This window comes from Pteropus medius, unplaced genomic scaffold, assembly GCF_902729225.1.
Source record: "Pteropus medius unplaced genomic scaffold, Ma_sr-lr_union100, whole genome shotgun sequence".
In the NCBI taxonomy this organism is placed as follows: domain Eukaryota; kingdom Metazoa; phylum Chordata; class Mammalia; order Chiroptera; family Pteropodidae; genus Pteropus; species Pteropus medius.
In genome coordinates this window covers 106,804-130,730 of record NW_024342539.1, presented here as the reverse complement: position 1 = coordinate 130,730, position 23,927 = coordinate 106,804, and the positions used below count along the sequence as shown (strand labels likewise).

At 36.4% G+C, this 23,927-nt stretch overlaps 1 protein-coding gene and 1 long non-coding RNA gene across 4 annotated transcripts; one reads left to right on the top strand and one right to left on the bottom strand.

Annotated features, from left to right (window-relative positions):
• The first annotated feature begins 1,286 nt into the window (after positions 1-1,286).
• LOC120605464 (uncharacterized) lies at positions 1,287-7,365 on the top strand. The gene is made up of 2 exons (XR_005653635.1): positions 1,287-1,850; positions 6,973-7,365. It is a non-coding gene; the product is annotated as an uncharacterized LOC120605464 (long non-coding RNA).
• On the bottom strand, positions 2,576-23,704 carry MTERF3 (mitochondrial transcription termination factor 3). Of its 3 annotated transcripts, XM_039866348.1 has the most exons (9): positions 23,566-23,703; positions 19,684-19,826; positions 18,010-18,328; positions 16,591-16,743; positions 12,109-12,298; positions 8,405-8,552; positions 7,971-8,042; positions 6,653-6,814; positions 2,576-2,839 (listed from the first exon to the last, which is right to left on the bottom strand). In XM_039866348.1, the coding sequence occupies exons 3-9, from the start codon at positions 18,311-18,313 to the stop codon at positions 2,645-2,647; spliced, it is 1,224 nt and encodes a 407-aa protein (XP_039722282.1). In that variant the 5' UTR covers positions 18,314-18,328; positions 19,684-19,826; positions 23,566-23,703; the 3' UTR covers positions 2,576-2,644. The 3 variants fall into 3 exon arrangements, with proteins under 3 accessions (XP_039722282.1, XP_039722281.1, XP_039722283.1); XM_039866347.1 differs by lacking the exon at positions 19,684-19,826 and having other exon boundaries at positions 23,566-23,704; XM_039866349.1 differs by lacking the exon at positions 19,684-19,826 and having other exon boundaries at positions 23,633-23,657.
• Between the last annotated feature and the right edge of the window lie 223 nt (positions 23,705-23,927).

Here is a 23,927-nt window from a genome sequence, read left to right as displayed (position 1 = left end):
ATTTTCTTTGGTTTTAAGCAGAGACCTGAGACAGCAGAAGTCCATTTCATTGTAAGTTCAAAAGGTTTGATTTAATGGTCTTAGTCACATTTTAGTACTAAAATTGTTGCTTTTTTTCTCCTCTGTGACACAATTTCTTACATTTGTCAGTCCCGTATAACCAAGTGAATGCATACATAAATGATGAATGGCTGCTACCAGACTACACTAATGAAAGTGAAGTCTGAAAGATGTGAAGAAATGCAATACATGTGAAGAAATGCAATACATTTTTGTACTTTGGCACATTGCCTTGCAAGAAGTATTCAGTAAACTCTTCTCCCTCTTTAACCATTGGGTTTCAACTTGCTGGTTACAGTGTAAAGGTGGCTAAAGAAAGACTTTGTCAAGAAATCAGATACCCAGGACTGTTACAAAATCCAGCTCCAACAGATGTTCACTGGTAGTCATTAATGTTGATTCAAAACTGATACAAAATTGTTATACAATATATAGATGAGACCATAAATAACTCTGAAGCTCCCACACTATTAAGTATAAATTTTCTAAATATGACACTTCAAAGCATTTATATAGTTTATGACCAGATACTGTTACTTCTCCAATGGTTCAAGGTTAAAGATTTGTATGATTTCTCCAGCCCAAAAGCCATAGCTCAAATGGGTTTTTCTGTTAACCACAATTTTTGCCACTGTCAAAAAAATTTCATCCTGTTAGTGATCAATTCAGGGGATAAAAAAACAAACAAACAAAAAAAACCCCCAACCCCCTGGCCTGAATATTACTGATTCCCTCTTTTCCTAACATGGACTCCAGCTCTGCCTTCACAGAAACCCACAGTGGGAGAAGAGAAACAAGGTTTTAGGGAAGCCTGAATAATCTTTTTCCTCACTTAGTAATTTCCTCATGTCATTACCCTGCTTTTGTTATCCTTTACCTTCCATACATATTAAGTTTTGGTTTCCCTCATAGCGCATGGTAGGACTGCAGTTCTCGTAAAGGTAGGCATGGCCATGCAACGCTTTGGCCAAGAAAAATGAAGTTTTTAAGAGCAATTCTCCACATTCCTTTCCCTTCCATACACTGGCTACACCCAATACAGTGGAGGCTCCATCAGCCTCTATCACTAAAGATGATGTGGAGCAGAGCCGTTTTGGTTCCAAGCTGGACATGTTTGAAATGGAAACTTCTGTAGTTTTAAATCATTTGAGGTTTTATAACTATTCAGTACAGCAGTACAGCTAACCTATTCTGACTGATATGAGTAGGTTGTTAATAAAGGCAAAACGAGGTTCTGAGCCATAGAAAAATCAGGCAAGATGGTTCCATACTTTGTCTCCAGCTGTACCTTCTTCCTGTTTCCTGTTTATCGATCTCATCCATTAGAGAGAAATCCATAAAGGCACATATCTGTGCCATAATCACCATTGTATTCTAGAAACTCTATTCTTGGCCTTGACCAATTACAAATTTAGTTTCTCACGAGGTTTCAGGACATCCAGCACATCACAAAATACTAGTGCACAACAAACTACCCCCTTGGTTAGTGGTTTAAAACTTTATTTCTCCCAATTTTGAATTCAGCTGGTATTTCTGCTCCATGTGGTATCTGCCAAGGCTGTAACATCTAAACCTTTTTGCTCACGTCTCATGCTCAGTTAGCATTGCTGGAACAGCTGAGATTTGACCAGGAATCTTTCCACCTTATTTCTCCAGTAGAATCACCAGATCTCTTGATGTTGTGACTCAGGGTTTCAAGAGGACAAGACCCGATGTACAAGAGCTTATCAAGTAGAAGACTGATAATGTCCCATGGACCAAATGGCACTGGCCAAGAGTGCGAATACCAGGTATGGCTCCATAGAGGGCCACCAGTGTTAACATTCTACTAAATCTTGAGATTCTACGGCAGATAACTGAAGTCACGATGCCTCATTTTCCAAATAATCAGATGCAGAAGTTACATCATTTACCCAGGTTTACACATCCTAACAGTAAATTTTTTAAAAAAGTATCAATTCATGCTATAAATCTTTGCATATAGGCAATAAGTCAAAGCTTTGTTATGGCCTTTTACTATGTCTCATTGCCCTCGCTACTCACCTTCAGACTACTCCCCTGTTTCCCTTTCCTGATTCTCAGTAGCTACCTGTGGGTAAATCTGAATATCTGTGCATGGGAAGACAACAGTGTAGATAATCCAAAAGTGCATGTGTTTTGTGGCATTGTCTAAGTAGTAGATGTTAGATAAAAAATATAGTATGCTCTAGAAACTCATTTAACATTTCAAAAAAAAAAAAAAATCTTGTGATGAAACTACTTTAAAAGACCCGTGAATATAAGATCCTCCACTTTCTCATCTTCACCAGAATAACAACAGGCCGGCCTATAGTAAACCAATTCGCTTTCTCTAAGCTTGCTATATTTTTAATTCTCTGCTTCCCCAGAGGAAGAAAATGGTTGAGTCAAAGACTTACGTCACTAGGAACTTTTGAGAAAGATCTACCAAAAAGTGTACCCAAATTTACTATATCAAGAAATTGTTTCCAATATCAATTAAGGCTTGAGACATTTATTTTAAACTATATTAATTTATTCATGTGTACACATACTTTGTATTATTACATTTTAATATTCATCAAAACTAAAGAGTTTTTAAGAATTTTTCAAAGTCCTGTACTGAGGCTTTGGCAATCTCTTCACAAAATATTTCATCAGGCATTGATACCAATTTGTCCAAAGAAATGTAGTTAGGTTTTGCTGAATCATACTGTGCTCTTCCTAAATAGGTCAGAAATAAATGTCTTTCTTTGACTTTAAACAATCTTGTATTAAATACCTAGAAAAGAAAAAGTTTTTTTAAAAAAACATTGTGCACTGAAAGATGTTTATTCAAATATTTATCTGGCTAAAAATTTTAATAAGCTAATACATGTTGACTACATGCTCAGTAAATATGATAAATGCCCAGGGTTTAAACCCTATAGCTTCCACTAAGAAATTATGATTGAAAAAAGGACTCGAAACTCACAAACAGAACAATTATAAAATAATTAAGGGCTACCCTGTAGGCAAAGAACATTGACTAATCCAGAGACAGGGGAGAAGTCATTAAAAAAGCAAATTATCAGTATCCACCCCAAACCTACTTAATCAGAAACTTTGAAAGTAGGGCTCATAAGTCCTCCAAGTGATTCTGATGCCTGCCAGTTCGAGAACCAAAGTTAGAGATCAAAGTCTATGGCATCAAAAAAATGTATAAAACATAAAGCTTCTCCCTTCCCCACCTCTCCCTCCCTTTCCCTTCCCTTCCCTTCCTTTCAATTTCTGCTGCTCCCTGACTAATGTCAAAATGAAATGAACCTGGCCTCTAGGGGAGCAACTAGAGAAACTATGTCTTACCCACCTTGGGGTTAAAACTCCTAAAGAAGAGAGTGAGTAGCAACAGCAACTTTAAAAAGGAATCGGAAGCAGGCTAAGTCCCTACAGCCAGCTGCAAGAGAGAGAATTGAAAGATCCAGCCAGGCGGTAAAGAGCGCATTAAGCTGGAGAGAGACATCTGTGAGGCACCCTGGCGAGGCCCAGGTGAACCACATTCAGTATTATGTCTCAGGTTCTTCTCTTGGCTATACTTCAGGTACACTGGGAACACTCCACGTGGTACATAACCTCTGGAGTCTTTCCTTTGTTCAAGTGGAAATGAAATAGTAACGAATCAATTGGAGAGGATATATATAAAGCAACTGTTGAAAACTAAAGTACAGTGACCAAAAAAAAATACAAAAATTTTTTTTTTGGTCACTGTACTTTAGTGTGTGTACATACATATGTATGTATATACGTGTATATATATGTGTGTATATATACATATATATACACATATATGTATACGTATATATACACACACACATATATATACATATATATACATATATATGTACACACACACACACACACACACACGCATGGTGTGCTAACTCAGCATGGGGTTGGTTTGCTTTTGGAACAAAATATCTTTTTCCTTCTGCAAAAATGAATTACATGCTGTCCTGCCTTCACTTTGGTAACTAAATTCCCATTACTGCATTGTTACTGCTCATAAAGATGTAGGAAGCTTCTAGATGTATTTAGAAGTGTGACTCCTTTGTAGTGACTCTTGGCTTACGAAATTATTATACAACATACAGATTAGACCATAAATAACTCGGAAGCTCCCAAACTATTACAAATTTCCTAAATATAATGATACTTCAGAGCATTCACATAGTTTATGACCAGATATTATGTTGCTTCTCCAATGGTTCAAGGTTAAAGATTTGTATGATTTTTCCAGCCCAGAAGCCACAGCTCAGATGGAGTTTTTCTTTTTCTTTTTTGATTGTTAACCACAATTCTTGCCAAAAAAATTTCATTCTGTTAAGTGATCGATTAAATTATCAGGGATTAAAACAAACAAACAAACAAACAAACCACTGGCCTGAGAATTACTGATTCCCTCTTCTCCTAACATAGATTCCAGCTCTGCCTTCACAGAAACCCACAGTGGGAGAGGAGAAACAAGGTTTTAGGGGAGCCTGAATATAACCTTTTTCCTCACCTAGTGATTTTCTCACTTCATTACCCTGCTTTTGTTATCCTTTACTTTCCATGTCACTGTTTTGAAATGACTAAATTAACCATATGCATTAAGTTATAATTGTTGCCCATTTTTAATTAATTATAAATATATGTGCCAATAAGAACTGTTATTTGCATGAGAAAATTTGTTTCACACCGAAGGTTTGAGAGCACTGGCCAAAAATTTAAAGTCTGTATTAGTTTCCTCAAAGCCCTATCATCATTAATGCATTTTTTTCCATTAATGAGGTTCCCCTCCCCCCCACCCCACCACCCCCACCAGTAATATTATTCAGACCCCTAGGAGTCTGAGAGTCCCAATATGGAAGCTATAGTTCTACAACAGAATTTTCCAGAAGCCAGAGTTTGGGGTGCCTAAAGTCTGTGTCTTTAAACAAGTGTTTTTAATGCGTCTGGTCAAGATAATAGTTTCTTCCACTTGTAAAGTTTCCATCCATCTTTGAAACCCCACTCATTCTACTGACAACTCAAATGTCACTTCCTAGAGTGGCAGCAAATCCTAGTTAAGAGCATGGATTTTTAAACTCGACTGCCAGAGTTCTAATCCTATTTCTGCTCCTTGTTACTTTGGTCACCTGAGACAAGTTACTGACTCTCTCTATGGTTAAACAGTATCTACCTCATATGGTTGTTGTGAGGATTAAATGAATTAACATAAATAAAGCAGTAAAGACGGCACTGGCACATACTAAGCACTCAATAGCTGCTGTTCTTTCTATGATTTTCCTACCTCCTCTGAATTAAATTAATAATTCTATAAGACATGTGGTTAAGACTCTAACTTTTTGTAAAGCAATTACATTTTAAACCCATCTTTCATATAAATTACAAATTCCACAAGACTATAAACCATGTCTGATTGATTTTTGTATCCCCAAATCAGATTCTCTTATCATGCTTTACTATCACTGAATTATCTGCCAACTCTGGGGAAAACCAATTGCCATTGCTTTTTAGGTGAAGATTATTTACTTTACGATTGTTCCATAAGCCAAATTTGCACTATTGCAGGCTCTAACCCTTTTTGTAATGAATACATATCCATCTGATGCAACAGAAAAATTCTCTATTAAGGGCCTATTCATAGTGAAGTACAATAGGTAAATAAGCATTGTTATTTGTGAAGGAATTGGACCAAATAAACTCTAGTTCTGAGAGTTATATTAAAGTCACATATCATTTGCCCATCTTTATATGAAGAACATATGTAGCAAATGAAGTAGAAGGATCACTTTAATGAAATTCAATCTTCTATTTATCCAATGAATACTTATTCTATTCACATGGCAAACAAGAAAGAAAAATGAATTTGATGAAATTCAATCAATCATTTGTTCAATAAGTATTTACCTACTGCCTAATAATTGCCAGGCATAGTTCCAGGCACTAGAAATTCAGCAGTGTACATAAATAGGACATGATCTATGCTTTCGAAGAGTTAACATTCTTGAAAACAGGAAGATAATGTCACTTCCTAGGTAAAGAACAGAAAAGTCTGATTAGCTTAGAAAATACAATTATGGATTTGACATGATGGCAAACTGGAATTGTTTTATGCTTTGGTAGATGTTCATTACAATATGGCTTATTAACTAGTGGATTTAGATAGCTTGAGAATAAAAGTACATGTAGCTTTGAAAAGACCTATAAGGGAAGTGATCTATTTCAAATTTAAATGGAGGAAAAAAATGAGAGAATATATTAGATTCCAACAGGCATAAGAACAGGTAAAAACTAGAAGTCACTTATTTCTCCTCTGAAGATGGACATGTGTGCCCTAGAAGTTGTAAACTTCTCACGAGCAAGCCCTCTCCCTACTGTTTGCTAGATATGTTCTTGATAACAAGATGGGCAAGAAAAATATGACCTTCACACAACTCTCAGAACTAGAATGTATTTGGCCCAAATCCTTCACAAACAGCAAGGCATTCTCACAAGCGAACAGTGCTACGCACACAGAGGGCAGCTCCCGAGAGAGGCAAGGACTGCTCTCCCAGAGTTGTGCACCCATTACCTGTGGGAACCTGACAATGACGTAGTGGGGAATGTTCATCACGTTGTGCACATAATCAAAAGTCTCCGTAAGTTTTCTTTTATTTGCAGTTAACATCTTTGGTATTTTGGTGATCATATGTTGAATTTCATTACGTTTAAAACCTAGTTCAAGATGATAAACCTAAAAGAAAGTAGAGATGCTGTAAATCATGAACAGAAATCGTTATTTTGGTACTATGTCAGAGGGCACATTGATTCTTTTAAAATTTAAAATAAGGACATTAAAATCTGGAGACAGCTATGCCAGTGCCCTAAGGGATTGTAGTTTCTTGCTTCTAGGATAACCTGAATTTCAAACCCTATTCCTGAGAATGAGCTACTCACAGCATGGTGATCATCAAGACCAAAAGGAGCGACCATAACTATGAGGTAGAACGATGGTGGGTATGGGGGAGCCTCGTCAGGTTATCGGTATGGGCGCTACACCACACAGACCAGCAGTAAAATTTTCAAAGTGCTTTTCAAGCCTCTTCCCATGCACACCTACATGAGTTACCTGAAAAACTACATGTTGAAATTACAGACAGAGATGATGAAACACCCACACGTGAGTTAGGCCTGCTATGTGCAGTCATAGTAGCCTATGCTCCCCCACCAGTCCTGCTTTTGTCAGCCCCCACTAGACTGAAAGCTCTGCAAGAGCAGTGACATTCCCCCAGCATAGCGTGTGGGCAGATGCTCAAAAAAATTTCTACAACTGAATAGGAAACACTTTAAGCACCTCAGAAAATAGGCCTTAGACAATTTCAATTACTGCTACAGCTTTGTATACTCCCTAGACAGCTGCCCTTGTCTCTACGTTCTTCCCTGGGAGAATAAACAGTAGAGTGTCAGTACGCTCTGCGACAAAATTAGAGTTGGCAACTGACACAGGTGCGATAGAGAGCAATGTGCTGGCCACTGCTCTCTTCACAGTCTTTTGGACCCAGCCTCCAAAACTCTTCTCCCACCTGGGTAACACAGTCACAGAGTCTCATACTGGACAATGGAAGCAGTTTCCAGGTAGCACCCAGACACCTAATCCACTCTAGGATTACAGGCATCAATGTCTATAAGGTGACTAACTCATGTAACACCAGGTCAACAAGTGAAAATGTTAACTAAAACAAATTGCTTACTAAGACATTTATTGTATCATTTCCTATTTTCATCTTTTTAGAAATAACTTCATTTATAATTTAGTTTTCTTTAAGATGACAATAGCAAAATCTACCCCCTCTTTGGAGGACTTAAAAACTTAAAGAAGCTGATTTCCCAAAAGATTAAAGTCATCCTACCTTCATATTTTCTTTCACAGGCTCCAGACTTCCAGTTAGTAGCCTTGGGAGACGAACTACCAGATCTCTAGTCTACAGTGATAAAACAATCTATCATTACTATCTATGCATATCCAATTAGTTTGGAAAAGCATTGCTAGAAATACAAAATCAAAAATTTTAAAACGACCCAGTCAGAGAAGTGCTAGGAACCCCAGAAATACATAAACTTAATGCTATTTGAGGAAAAAAATAAACACTGAAAACAAAACTTAAGGAATCGATTTGATGGAATGTTATAAAATAATACAGCTATATGTTTAAACTAGCAGGCTAATTCATTCCTGTACAGAAAATACCAGGCATTTATAGAAGGCATATGCTACAAACATGAGATTTAACAGTTACTAAATGTAGCTGACATGGAAATTTATAAATGCTCCCCTTTTCATTACCTTCTCCACATTAAGTTCAAGTTCTTTCTGAAAAAATCCCAATCTGTTATCCAGTCTTTCCACTGAAAAATTCAGCAAAAATGGTGCATTTCTGACCATCTGTGCAATATCTGTCTTACTAAATTTTTTTGACTGTAGATATGCCACTCTAGAGAAACAAAATATATGTACATATAAGAAACATTAGTGTCATGTTACTTGCTAAAATAACTAGTTTTTAAAAAGTTGTCCCTCCCAAAAGGAATAAAAATACTCATTCTATAATATGGTTAAAACAAGCATCCATCCAATTCTATAATGGTTCCCATTTACGCTTGAAAACAAAATAATTCTGAGATCCACTAATAGTTAATCTGACTTATTTCATTACTTGGTAGGAAATAAAAAGATTCTGTTTAAGAATTTTTTTTTGTCTAAGAACAGAAAAAACACAAATTAAGAAAATAGATGCAGAATTCATTTTAGAAAGACTCTCAAGCACAAAGGGAAATTTTTTATTTTAGTATCTCAGAGATAATGAAAAAGGAATTTATTTTAGAACATTTACTGAGTATGTATTTTCATAACTAATTTTTACTGCAGTCTTTCAACATTTATGTTGTTAACAGAGAAATTTCCTGCTAAGTTTCTGGAAATCAAAATAAGATAGTGAAATATATAAAGTCTGACTATAAAATTAACACTATTGATTTTTAAAAATCTTTAAATTTAGTAAAACTCAGTTTTATAACCACCTAAAATATACCAGGACATTACCTTGTTTAAATCTCACCAGAAAAACAGAAGAACCTGTAAGTCAGGTAAAATTTCCACATAACATGTGAAAAAATATAGATCCAGAGAAGTAACTTGTAAGACCACCAGCTAATTAATGAGCTGAGATTTCAACCAAGTTACACGCCTACCTTTAACACCTACAATATTTCTATACCACGTATCAGAACTTATGCTTTATATGCAAATGACTGTTACTCCTTTAAAGTAGTCCATTAAAGGTCAAAAGAGAAAAGACTGATATATTTAACTATTTAAAAATTTAAAAAGTAAGGCAAGGAAACACCATCAGCAAAATGAAAGACAAGTGACGATCTGGGCAAAACATTTACAACCCGTCACAGAGAAAGAACTAATTTTCTTAGTATAATAAAAGAAGGCTTACAAAAGAAGAAAGAAAATAGACATATGAAAAATCCTCCAAACATCATTTCCAAAACGAGGTGTTATTTTTAATCTATAAAAATGAACCAAAGTCATAAAGTTTGATAACACTGTATTACTGAGGATAATAGAGAAATTGGCACTTCTGTACATTGTTGGCAGGAGTGTAAACTGGAAAATAATCTGTAAGAGGAATAACTGTCAACATCTATTAAAATTACAAATGCACATATCCTATATCCTTTGACCTAGTAATTTCTAGAAATCTGCCCGAATTTTACACCGATATGTATGAAATGATGTATATATACAAGGAAAGTCACTGCAGCCTTGTTGTAATAATAGACTGTAAACAATCATCATTTTTACCAATAAGAGACTAGATAGATCCACTGCATGAACTATGCTAGGGGAAAAAAAAATAGGAAGCCCCAATAAAAAACTATTTCCAACATATAGTTAAGAAAGCGGGGTACAGAATACTATGTATAAATGCTACCAGCTGTATGTATGTGTATTCATGTGTATGTGTGTACACAGAACATACACACACACACACACACACACTTGTGTATGGTAGAACATTCTTAGTAAGTTAAACAAAAAACTTGATAATAGTAGTTTCTTCCATAGATGGGTCTTGGAAGGATGATGAGGGACAAGAGTAAGTAGGTGGAAAGGAAGATCTGTGTGTGTGTGTGTGTGTGTGTGTGTGTGTGTGCGCGTGCGCGCGCGCGCAAGAATCAGTATCTGATTAAAACATCCTGCTGTCTACATTGTGATAATTTTTCAAATAAAATATTAAGGCCAAACCAAAAAAAATAATTTAAATGCAGATTACTCATTTGAAAATTCTTACAAAGAATCAAATAACTTTATATATTTTAATTTTCTTCACTGAAAAGAAAACCAAGTATGTAAGATCAGTGCTGCTACAGAAATTCTAGAAAATAAGAATGCTGTACATACACCAGAGTCAGAAGCTAAGTTATATTAAATAAAGCTTATTTTTTCATTGTAGATTCTTTTGAGTACATGTGGATAAATTACCTATTAAAAATTTCAAAGTAATTCAAAAAAATGCTCCACAGTTTAATTTGATAGTCAGCCAGGTTTAGGAACCGTAAGACTAGGAGCATGTGTGATCTTAAGCAAGTAACTTAAACTCCTTTTGAGCTTAAGCTTCCTTTATAGAATTAAAAGTACAGAGACAGTATTGTGTAGCAGCCAGGACTCTGGAGTTAGACTGAGTTTGAATCCCTAGTCTGCCACTTAGACTAGCTATGTAATCTTAGGCAAACTATTTAACCTCTCTGTGCCTCCCCTGTAAAAGGAAGATAGCTGTAGGAAGCCTCCATAATGGCCTCCAGTGATCCCCACCTCCTGGTATGCATGCTTCCTTAGAATAAATCTTGAGTAATGAGGGCTAGTTGGTTTTTGAATGGGAGGGAATTAGTGTTCCAGACTGTCAGGAGGAGTAGATCCGAGTATGTCAGATTGAGTTTCCTAGAATCATCCTCTCTTCCCTGCATTGTAACACATTATCTATAGTAACCAGACTGTAAGTCCCAGGAAGGGAGAGAGTGTGACTCTCTTATATGGCTCAAGTCTAGTTCAGTACCTTTCATGTATAATAAGGGCTCAAATTGTTTGATATAAGGAATGTGATATTTTGTTTTGTTTTGTTTTCTAACTCAGAAAAAAGGCCATTAGGCTATGATGGTTCAAGGATCTGCAAAGCTCTCCGAAATGTAGTGAGGCTCAACAGCAGGGTAAGTATGATCTGGAGGAGACGACTAGGGGCAAACCAGCTAGGAGACTGCTGCAGTAATCTTCATGTGAAATGATGGGAGATCTGCAGTAAAGTATTTCAAGTGAAGATTAAGAGAAATGCACTGACTGACTTGAGAGATACAATAAGATAAAACTGATAAGCCTTAGTGATTTATTAGATGTGAAAGCTAAAAGAGAAGCTAAAGTTAACACCAGTATTTCTGATTTGGGTAACAGGGTGACAGGGCTCCCATTCAGTGAGTCTGTGAGTACATGGAAAAAGTGATTTAGGTGAGAGGTGGGGGTGATGATGAATTCAAAATGTGAACTGGCACATGAGGACTCTGTTTTGTTCTGTGTGGTATTCCTGCTGCCTAGCAGCCTTCTTATCTCACAGGTCAATACTATCCCACTGTACTGATATCACAGATTCAATAAATTCTTGGAATGTCGAATGAAGCATAAAAGTGTTTACAGAAGTGCTAATTAAAGAAAAAAAGGAACAACTAAAATAGCTAACTTATGGAAATGATTAAGCAAATTTTACAATAATCTGCCAAGAGAATGTCAACTGTCTACCATCAAAAACTGGCCAATAAAAAACACAAAAGTTCAGTCTTTCATAACTTTAAGTGTACCCCCAGATAATCCAGCCATTTGTTAATGGATTAAAAAAAACTTACTTGTTTCTGAAGAGAAACAAAGTACTGACTCAGCAAGAAGTTTTCGTTTTCATATAAAAATGGGCTGTTGAATTAAAAAAAAAACTCTACCTGGTTTTAAGATTTTCAAGGTCTTCAGAGAAAATAGCGTGATTTTTAGTCAGGAATGTTCCCAGTTGGTTATCTTCTATACCCAAATCTTTAAGAAACAGGAGTATTTGCTTAATGTCTTTTTCAAAATCCAGTCTCAGAAGGAGGTTGGCTGCATCTGGATGTTTTTCTATCTTAGACAAGTCCACTCCTATAATAAATTACAAACACCGTTTGAAAATAACTGCTTAACTCAGTCATTAAACTTCATACATAGAAGTGTAAGAAATTAGTGATGGAGATAAGCAACCTATCTGTAGGAGAACTGAGACAGGCCAATAGACACTTCTAAATATTTTTAAATTAAATTGGTTGTAGAAATAAAAATAAATTAAAATGAAAATACAGTATTTATTTCAAAGCCATATATAGAGGAAAATGGCACAGTTGGGGCTAAATTTCTACCCAAAATAAACTTGCTAAGTCACTAAACCTAGGATCATCGTCTTCGTCTATGGCTTCCTGAATACTGTTTGAAGGATGCACATGAGCCCCTAATGGGCTCCATGGTAATTACTTAACTGGTAATCCTGTAGGGTAACAAACCATAAGAATAAACAGTTTCTTTGAAGTTTTAAAAATCATTTCCTTAGTGATCATAAGGATTCTTTCATGATCATAATAACTGTTTTAAAATATGTTTATGATCCCTTCCATTGGGGGAATAAAAATGACCCTGTGTCTTACTCATTGTAATCTCCAGGTCTTTAGCACAGAGACAAGTACCTTGAAGGAGCTCAAGAAATGTATGTGTGAGAACTGGTGAACACATGCAGTCCTCAAGTACACCACAAAGCAGAAAGCATACAATTTTTACCGTTCAAATATTCTTATAATCTTAGGTAATCTAAGTAAACGAGACAAGGGACAAGAGAGAAGGAATAAGAAGGGGGGAAAACCAAGTTGTTATTTTAAATCATTCTTTGGTTATGGACATAATTAGATGTCAGCATTAATTAGGCAGAGAATCAAAGTAACCTGTAATTCAAAATTCTCATTAAAACTGAGGACTTTATTCTCTCATTTTTGCCTTTTACTGATTTTTAGAAAACTAAACATGAACAGGAAAGGCCTATTCCTTCTTTAGAGTAAACAGTTGAAGACAATGTAAACCTTAATTTTAGACTAAATTTCATATTCTTTAAAATATTTCTTCAGATTAAAAATAACTCTCAAACTGATTTCTAGATGCAACTTTACAGTCTTAAATATAAAAGCAAGGAAATAAAAACATTCTTTAATGGTGTCCACAACTAGAAAAATAAATTACAATTAGATATTAGCTCCAAACATAATTCTAAACTCAAATTTCTTGCTATTAAGCAAGTATTAATATAAGATGGTCACAAATAGAAAAACAGATTACACACACACACACACACGATAGATAGACTAGAAACAGTTTTAGGATAAACAAAAAATCTGGCATAGAATAATAATGGCATTTCAATTCAAGGGTGGGGGGGAAGAACTATTCATCAAAAATAGTGGGGCTACTAGCTAGACACCTGAAAAAATTAAGAATTCTCTCTGTATCTGATATGAAAATAATTTCAGATAGGTATGAATCTACTAAATGTGTACTAACTCTAAAACTACTAGAAAACACAAAATTTAAAAAATAACATTAACTTTGACTACATAAAAGTATGAAACCTAAGTATAGCTTTCTGTATGATGTATATTTGCATAGAAAAAGGTCTGAAAGCTACTTAACAAATTGGTAATGGTGGTTATCTTTGGAAAGTGGAATTGCAGATGTAGAGAGGGTAAGAGTTCTTTCTTTTGTAATATTTGCACTTTTAACAACTAGATGTAATTCTTTTACAATTTAAACAAAATATGAAAAGAAAAATAAATTATGAATGGATGGAAAAATAAATTAGAAAAGTTTCAAAATCTGTGATAAGTAGGGGAAGGATGCTTTAAAAATAACATAAAGGGTTCAGACTTCAAATTTAACTAAATATTACAGCTTGCATGTGCTAAAGTGCCATACTCAGCATGAGCTGTCACACCCTGACTGTGCTGAAACAGAAATCCTGAAAAGCTGCCTTTTAACAGCAACAGGAGAGCAGAATCTCATCAGGAGGGCACACTGCTGTCAGCACAAATCACTTGGACTTACTCACAATTTCATTAACTTGAAAAAAATAGTCAGTGAATGCCTACAATGGACCAAGCACTGTGGTAGGCTCGGGGGATATAAAAAATGAATACTACATGATTCTACCTTCTAAGTGACCAGTCTAAGTTGGCTTTATCCCATCAGTTCAGTAACTGTACACATTACTGCTATATTCATTTAGGGTTACACATATTTACTGTATCAATCAGGGTCTAGCAGATAACAGATAGTGCTCTAATGTTCAAATGAAAAGAACTTTAATGAAGGGACTCTATACAGTAGTGTGAGCAGAATTAAGAGAACAAGAGTACCCCTACAGAGACAGGGAGAAAAAGTATTACTCAAACCCAGAGGGAGCTAGAAGCGATTAAGGGCTGTTTAGTAGGAGCTGTTGTCATGGAGTGAGGCAGTTACATGACCCAAAGCAGGGAAGGAACAGGGAAAAAGTACTCCCACCTGCCCTCCCCCACCTCCTGCAGGTGCCTCTCTCCTAGTACATAGAAGTTAGCCTCTTGGGAAGTAGAACAGGCAGAAAAAGGCAGAAAACAGATCTGGGAAGCAAACAGAGAAGAACCAGGTTACCAAGATCCTCAAAAATACTGCCTGACAATGCAATCATGCTTCCTCTACAGTGTGCTGTCACAATATCGGCATACAGATGAAGAAATGGCTGGCACACATTCCAAAGCTCTAAGTATATTGTAAATTATTTAAAGGTAGGACCGTGCCATGTTTATCGTGTATTCCCCAGAGCACCTATCGCAAGGTTAGGAAAGCTGTTCCAAAAGGAGACTGGCTCTCTTGCTTGTAGCAAGGTCACCTTTTTCTCTCCTTTGACCCCACAGAACACTTATTTTTATCTCTCATATGGGACTTATCACTTCACCTTTCATCCTTGCATTCTAGTTTTTCTTATATATGTGTATTTAGATGTTTGTAAAAACTTGAAGCTGCTTGAGAACAAAGGCCATTCCCTACACATTTGGGTAACTTGCACAAGGACAGATGAGTCAACAATTATGTTGTTATTTTTGATAGGACTGAAGCAAGCAGGGATGAGCCCAGAGGAGAGTCACTCTACTTGGAAGGTCAGAAAAGACATATTAGAAGTTACCTGAACTTAAATGAAGTTCTCTAGCTGTCTGAGCTAGCCAACCAAATGAAGAAATTGGCAAGCAGTAAAGCTAAAAAAAGGTAAGTGGAGGACCAGAAAGAACTGATGCTATGAAAGGCTTTGAAGGATTTCAAGTAGGTCACTGACATAGTCGGATTTGCATTTTACAAAGAGCACAAATGTTAGAGAGGTTATCAAGGCAATATTACTGATAAGCAGACTATCAAGTTAGGAAGCTCCTAAATTTTCAGTGAAAAATGAGGACCTAACTAAGGTAGTGACTAGAGAATGAGAGAAACATAAATGGGTTTGAGAGAAAATCCCTTCCCTATCCTGTCCTCTCAATCCTGCAGGAGAAAGGAGGTTCATCATCTGGGAAAATCAAGTAAGAAAAGCGTCAGACAATGGAAGAAGCAGAAGACTGCAGTAAGGTGCTAGACTGAAAATACGAGGACGAAGTAAAAGTTTGCAGTGAGATGCCTTGATAGCCCTTAACAATCCAGATTCAAGCACATCCTATGTCAACAAGCTAAGATACTTATAGAGCAAGCCTACAGAGAACCCATCCAAATCAGGAGGACAATAGGCTCCAGGAAGAAGATTAGGGGTAGAGGGGAAATGGAGCAAATACATCCTCTGATAGGGTTAACTGTAGAAAAAACTGTCCTGAGAGACTACTGGAAGGTGTGGGAAAATGTGGCATTAGGAACAAAGAAAACTAGTCAAATGAAAAGACAATTATTAACTATGGAAAAATGAGAAGTTGTATAGGAAGGAAGACAACCATAGTATACTTCCTGCAGAGCAGAGAGCTATATTTATAGTCATAATGCCATCACTGACAAATGATTTAATATAATATACTGTGAAAATCGAAGAGACTAAGGGAAAAGTATACGTGCATATACAAGAGATCAACTGATGTCTAAAACTAATGAACCAAGCAAGTGCACTACAAGTAACTACAAAAACATTTAGAGGTTAAATACAAACAGAAAGAGCTATAAAAGTAGATGCTTCTAAGGAATGGGATGCAGAGCCAGGAAGGATGAAGCAAGAAGTAGTTTTTCACTAGAAGCCTTTTCACACTATTTGACTTCTGTTCATGCTTATGTACTCTGACAGATTAAAAATGCTCATTTAAACAAAAAGAGAAACAAAGAGTACACTCAAAAAGTACCTGTAGGTTACTCAGACTTACCTAGGAACACTAACTTCCGCAGAGTCTCAGAATGATCCACGTAGTCTCGAAGTGTGAATGTAAAGGGGGGCAATGGAGGGTCTGCAAGAATCTGAATAGCCTCCTCCTCGGAAATTGGCTGCAGTGGAGAAAGTGGAGGCAGCTGGTCTAGTCCTTTGAAGCCAGCCATGTGGAAAGAGAGAAGAAAGTTAACTCTCCAATCTGCATACTTAGAGCTATTTCTACAAAGACAACCTCTTCTCTGGTTTGCTTCTTTTTAAATTTTGGGATCGTTTTGGGATTAAACATCTAAGAAGTCTGAATATCTTCCACCAAGAGGAAAGGTTAAGACTATTTAGAAAGATCAACTACTCTGCCTCAAAGATAAGAAATTTCTTGGTAAATTTCTATTCCATAAGGAGTCCTGTACAAAATCCCTTTCCCTTTCCTTCACTTTTAATCAACAGTTAAGAATGCTAAAGATCAACTGAACTTCAAGTACATTTTGAGAAAGAGATGGAGTCTACCATAGCTTAACTTGGTCAAAATTACAACATATTCTACCAGCCTGAATTGTATGGGTTAAAGTCATCACATCATGAAATGTCTTCATTTTGATCAATCCCCTCTCCTCCAAGTTATTCTCAAATAGGTCTTAAGGGGAACTTCTATGACTGTTTCTAACACCTGTAGTCCTTTGCTAAGTGACCCTCTGCTAAATGACTCAAGTACAGCCATGATTCTGAGGTTTTGTTTTGTCTTAAACAGTATGGAAGATACTGGAAACTGTAACCCACTTTAAGCTAATAAATCAGAAATGTAATTTTTTGTTCTATTTTTTTACCTCTAATCATTACATTTTCTCATTTCTTACAGCCAGCCTCTCCTCCTAGTCCCCCATAACCTCCCAGCTTTCTTTCATATTCTACTTAACCTAATATTATTATCTCATTTGCAATGAAATATTCCTTGCATGAAAATATTCCTAGAATAGGAAGCACAGGTGGGAGAGGACTAAAAAGTGACATGAGGGAGCTTTCTGGCATGATATAACTGTTTTATTTGTTGATTGATGTGGTCGTTACACCGCTAAATGCATGTCAAAATTCATATAACTATAGACCCAAAAAGGATGAATTTTTGATATAAATCATACCCTAGTAAACCTAATTCTCATCAGCAAAAAATTTTAATCTAAATAGTAAAGTATTTAGAAAGCAAATGTACATACAGCTAGAAAATCATCTTATACATATAAAAAGACAAACTTTTTTTTCTTAGTCAAATAAAGGTATAATAGAAGCAAATAAATAGAACTGGCATTGTTACTTTTCTTGCCTGGTATAAGATATGACTTAAAATGGGCTAATAATGTAAACAGGTAGCTTATTCAAATTACCAAAGTGGGGCAAAGGGGACTTTCTGAAAGTTAAGAATTACCTTCCAGGGACAGCTCTGTCTCCTGTGACTGTGAAGGAAGCATAGTACTTTGGGGAGAATTAATCCCTTGTCTACTTGAGTTAGTATACTGGGAACCGTTATTCCACACGGAGGAAGTCCTGTAAGTCTTAAATCCCCACTGGAAGAAGCAATTGTCAGAGGACAGCTGAGGCTGAGCAGAAAATTCATGCAACCATGTTTTTCCTGGTCTCTGAAAATGATTTCTGAGTTGTGTAGCACTAATGAAGCCATTCAATTTAATTGAATTGAACCACCTGGGTATCTGATGGGCTGACAGAGCCATTTTTCTTAAAGTAGCCTACAAAGGAAATATATAACCATTAAAAGAGAAACTTATTTTCTTAAATGCTTAAAACAATATTCAAACAATAAAAGGATAAACTGGAAACTATTTTTTCTAATTAAAAGGTATTTAATAGATTTAGATGATTAAAGTAGTCACATGTTTAAGTACAAGGAAAGCTAAAAAACAAGACACTCTCAATTACCAACCAAAAGACAGGAACTTCTGAACTGGAAAAATAAATATATGCTTTATGGTTTAAAAACAAAGCAAAATCATTGGTGTACGAAAAACATTTAAAACAAAAATTTGTAAATGTTCAAATCATAGCTGAACTCAATAATCTGTTAATTTAACACTTTAAAGAAGATAAAGTGATCCAATTAAGCGTTCTTAGAATTTGGTCTGAAGGTCGTTTAAGAAACAGATTGCTGATCAAAACAACACTGAGTTATTCAAATGTATTTTATGTATATACAGTTGACCCTTGAACAGCAGAGGGGTAAAGGGTGCTGTGTCCCCATACTTGAAAATCCTCATTTAACTTTTGACTCCCCTAAAACTTAACTACTGTTGACCAGAAACCTTATTGACAACGCAGCTGATAAACAAATATTTAGTACTTATATGTATTATATACTGCATTCTTACAATAAAGCTAGAGAAAATATTAAGTCATAAGAAAATACATTTACAGTATTGTACTGTATTTATCAATACCATAAGTTTGTCATCTGTTCACAAGATGAATCATGTTTGTCAGTATCTATTATCAATATTGTCTTATATGATACAAAACACTGATGTCATACATATTACTAATACTAGACATCAAAAATAAAAAAATAACGTTAAAAGAAATTCATATTTATTAAGAGGTATGATGAGTCATGCATTGGTACTTAAGAAGCATCAATATAATGGCTTTATGGTAGCCTAGTGTAATCGATACAATTGTTTCACAGTGGCCTAGCATATACACTAATCGATGCATCTTCATAAAATTCTTATGGCATACAGTAGCCATATTCATAATACAGTGTTGGAAACATTGTTACATTTTAAAAAATAACCATTTACCTGTGATAATAGGCTGATAGGCAGTTTCTCCAATTATGAGAGAGAGAGTGTAAAGGGGGCATATTGTATGGTAATACAATTCTTTGAAAGCAAAGTTATAAAACAGTAGGAAAACTAGCACATTATTTTGTATTAAATATCACTCGCTATATGGCTATGTAAGGATGGGTTTTCCACTTCCATACAAGTCTTGCACTCTATATAATGAATACTTAGTTGACGATGGTAAAACAAAAATGTCTCATATAGTACTTGCCGAAGTTATTAGAGTTTCACAGGAAGACACTCACATATACACAACAGATAAGTTTATTAACTGTACATCATGAAGATTTCCTATTCATTAAGTGGAAGTGGATAATCATAAGGGTCTTCATTCTTGTCATCTTCATGCTGAGTAGGCTGAGAAGGAAGAGGGGTTGGTCTCGCTGTCCTAGGGGTGGAGGAGATGGAAGGAAAGGACAGAGAAACAGGCACACTCGGTGTAACTGTATGGATATACACTGTAATTTCCAACTTTTTTGATTTTTCATTTCTAAAAATGTTTCTATAGGGTACCAATCCTTCTTCCACTGATTGCTTTAGTTTCAGTGCTGGTATCAAAGAAGGGTCTGTGTCATAAAAAAAGTCAAAAGCAGTCTTGGATAATCAGAACCCTTGTTGGTTTTCTGGCACTGCTTCTTCTACATCTTCTTCCTCTTCATCTGGCACTGGTTCGGAAGCATTCATCTCCATCAAGTTGTCTTCTGTTAATTCCACTGGTATGATGTCTATTAACTCTTGGATTTCTCCAAAATCCATATTTTAAAACCCTTCACTCCCCTTTTCTCCTTACTAATAAATGTCCTTTGTGGCATTTTTCCAGAATAGGGCAATTTCACCTGCATTAAAAACCTATTTAGGCAGATATCCTTTCACCTCAATTATTTTCTTAATGATGTCTGGGAACTTGTCTGCTGCCTCTTGGTCAGCAGAAGCTGCTTCTCCTGTTACCTTGACATTTTTTAAGACAACACTTTTTCTAAAATTATAAAACCATCTTTTGTTGGCATTAAATTCTCCAGCTTTAGATCCTTCACCTTCCTTTTGCTTTAAGTTGTCTGTAACAACTTTGCTTTTTCTCGATTCGTTTTAGAGTCTATAGGTATGCTTCTCTTATAGCAATCCTGCACCTACATAAAAACTGCATTTTCAAAACCAGATAAAAAGGTAATTCACAAAAAGTGCGAGGTTTTCACACTTGCTGGTGTAGTAGCAGTGATGGTTTCAAGAATTTCCTTTTCTTTTTTTGCAAAGGTTCTTATGCTGGATTCATTTATCTTGCAATGCCAAGCAACCAAAGATACAGACCTCAAAGCAATTCAGCTTTTTCTTGTAATGTCATGACTTTCCTCTGCTTCTTAGGAGCACTTTCAGCATCACTAGTGGCACTTCATATAGATCCCATGGTATTATTCAAGATTTATGCTACTGCATTAAACTCAATGAAAAATACACGAGAGCTGCAAAAGATTACTTTTTACTGTGACACCCAATTAATTGGAGAGACAAACTGCTCACATAGAGATGATTACCATCACACAGCATTTTAAGTGGATACTCGAAACACGAGCTCACTGCAACAGCAACAGGAAGTGGCTAAGAAATTATTACAGTAGTACAGTATGTACTACAGTAAATTTCATGCAGTTATGATTTAATACCCATCTTTACATTTGTTCACATTTCTCTTGAGTGCGACTGTGAATGGCACCATGCACGGTCTGGTATTTAAGTATTTGTGTGCACAAGTTTTGATAAATTTTAACTTTTTATAATAGATTTGTATATAGTTTATAGTAGTAAATGATAAAATAAACTAGTATCTACATATATTTTATGCATTCATGACATGGCTAACTTTTTCTTAACGTTTTTGATATTATTAGGCTATGTGGTTCACTTGTGAATTTCTTCAAATTGTTGCAAATCTCCAGAATTTTTTCCAATATATTTATTGAAAATAATCCACATATAAGTGGACCCACACAGTTCAAACCCATGTTGTTGAAGGGTCATCTGTACATTAGTCACAAAATAAAAAACAGGAAGAAATCTACTTTGTCTTAAATGAGTCATCAAAATATTATCACTGCTATCTAGAAGGTTGTTTCTCACTTCATCCTAGGGCTAAACAATGTTATATCACAGATAAAGCTGTTACTCAAAAGGGAATTGAATAAAATCAGTTTTGTAAAATTCTATTTTTAAGAAAAAAGAAAAAGAAAAGCTTTCAATAAAAAAAAGTCACAGAAGCAAAATGAAGTGAGATAAGTATATAAGCAACCAGCAACGAATACATGTATATTTTTGATGGAAAAGCATGCTTTTAAGATTTTAATCAAATAAGGCTGTCACTACTTTAAACTTAGAAATATGAAGGAATTTTATATTTAGCCAGATTAATTAGAAAGGGGAATCTGATGTACATAATTTCACTTTAAATAAGATAATACATAGAAAATACAGCCCAGAGTCAGCATATGGAAAATGCTCCACGAATGTTAGCTATTATTACCATTGATTACACAACCAAGGATAAATAAATTGCATACAACATTTTGCTTTGTTTTTCTTTATACTGGAATTCAGCTTGTTTTATGCTCTGAATTAGACCAAATACTTGAGTGTAACCTTCTGACCCTTGAACAACTTGAGAATTGGGAGTTAAGGGCACTGATCACCACCCACAGTGGAAACTCTGGGTATAGCTTAAGTTTGCCTTCCACATAACGCAGATTCCCAATCATGAATGGAAAACAAAAAATACACAGACTTAGAGAAGTCTTCTGAAAGGACATTTTCAAAAAGTGAAAGTTGTACTCTCATTCTGAAATGACTTTAGAAAGGAAATACTCAAGATCGCCTGTGAGACAGGTGATTTTTGTTAAATTCTGGTCGGAAATGAGCGTCCAAACTTGTCAAGTTTTCCGTCAAACCTACGACATTCATTCTCTGCACAGTAAAGTCATAAGGCACTAAATTGGAAGCCAGAAGCCCTCAATTATGCTACGCTGAGGAGACTAAGTTTCTTGTGGTAGTCTAACACAATGTTTGGCCCATGAATGGGGTGTTCAATAACCATTCTTTAAATAACAGATTATTTTAAAGGTTATAGGTGCAATAAGATGATTCTTAAGGTCCCTATTAGCTGTAAAATGTTTTGACTTCTAAGAATTCCGTCATACTTCAAAGCCAAATACTGAAATCCCAAATTCATTCTGAAGCCTTTCCAGGTTCAAATTAAAATTCTTCCCACATAAAGCAGATTAACTTTTGAATTCTATCTATATTTATTAAAATACTTTTATGTATATAACTAATGGTTATCCTTCTATTTTTATTTACAAGCTCACTATCCTCTTTACATCACTTCATTGCTGTGTATACCTCTTAATAATTAACTGGTCGTTCACGATAGCATGGCTGGGTCTCATCTCTGGATTCACCCTCCCAGTGATTGTTCCCCATTGGCCTTGCACTGCTCCAATGTTTGTCGGATGGAAATCAATCAATTGCAACTACGGTTAACTTATTTACCAACACAGCGAGTAAGTCGTTTGCATATGTGTATAAAAGTTCAACTTAATGATGTCTTCTAACATGACTCATCAGGAATATTAGAGAGGAAAAAAGCCTTTAGCCGTTAAAATTCTTTAGTACATTTAAATATCACATACTAGTTCTCAACTGGGTGCCTTTGTACTTCGCTAGGAAGAGGAATTGGCACTGAAATATTGTCTATCGAGGGCTCAATATTTCAACTTCTGTAAGGCTAATAAATGAAACCAGGAGATGTAGGGTGTCTGGAAAGATGGCTTCCTAAGTAATAAGGGGCCTCTCATCTACTGCTCGACGCCCTCTCAAAGCCATTTTCACAAGTCCCTTGTAGTTCTCCACTCCGAACTTCCGCAGGAAGCCACCAGACACTGAGTTTCCGCGTCCCCCGCAAAGCGCGCTAGTAGGCCAGGCGTTCGTCTCATCAGCCAGGGGTATAAACAAAACTCCCTCGATTGGGCCGCGAAGACCTAAAGGCCGTGAAAGGCCCTGGGACGCGGGCTGGACGAGGGTGGGTCGGTACCCTAACCCCTGCCAGGACAGCGCCCCCCGCGCTCCAGCAGCCCTCGTTTTACCTGTGGAGAGGCATAGGTCTTGTGGCTTCCTTCGCGATGGGCGCCAGGCTGGCCCACCTACACTTACCCGCCCGCTACGCCGAACTCCGGCATGTTCGCCAGCCCTGAGGGCGCCGCGGCGTTGCCCCGCCCACGTGGGCTGCGGCCCGAGTGGGCGAGACCATCTGAGAGACCGCGTGGGGGGAGAGCGGGCAGCGCTCTGGGGAAAGAGCCGTCCAGGGACCGCAGCTTCCCTTCTCCCGCTCGCCACTACCCTTAGGCTTCATCCACTGGGGATCTAAAGACATCAGAAGTCCATAGAGATGCCTCCCCCAGAACGCCGGCTGAGCCAGGGCCGGCAGCGCCCCCCTGCCCGAAGCCGC

Excerpts from the sequence above, each read along its gene's own strand:
- MTERF3 (XM_039866347.1), bottom strand. The coding sequence starts at position 18,313 with ATGGCTCTGTCAGCCCATCAGATACCCAGGTGGTTCAATTCAATTAAA. Across the intron at positions 16,744-18,009 it reads GACAGAGCTGTCCCTGGAAG|GACTAGACCAGCTGCCTCCA; the intron begins GTAATTCTTAAC and ends CTGGCTTCAAAG. Across the intron at positions 12,299-16,590 it reads GCGGAAGTTAGTGTTCCTAG|GAGTGGACTTGTCTAAGATA; the intron begins GTAAGTCTGAGT and ends AATTTATTATAG.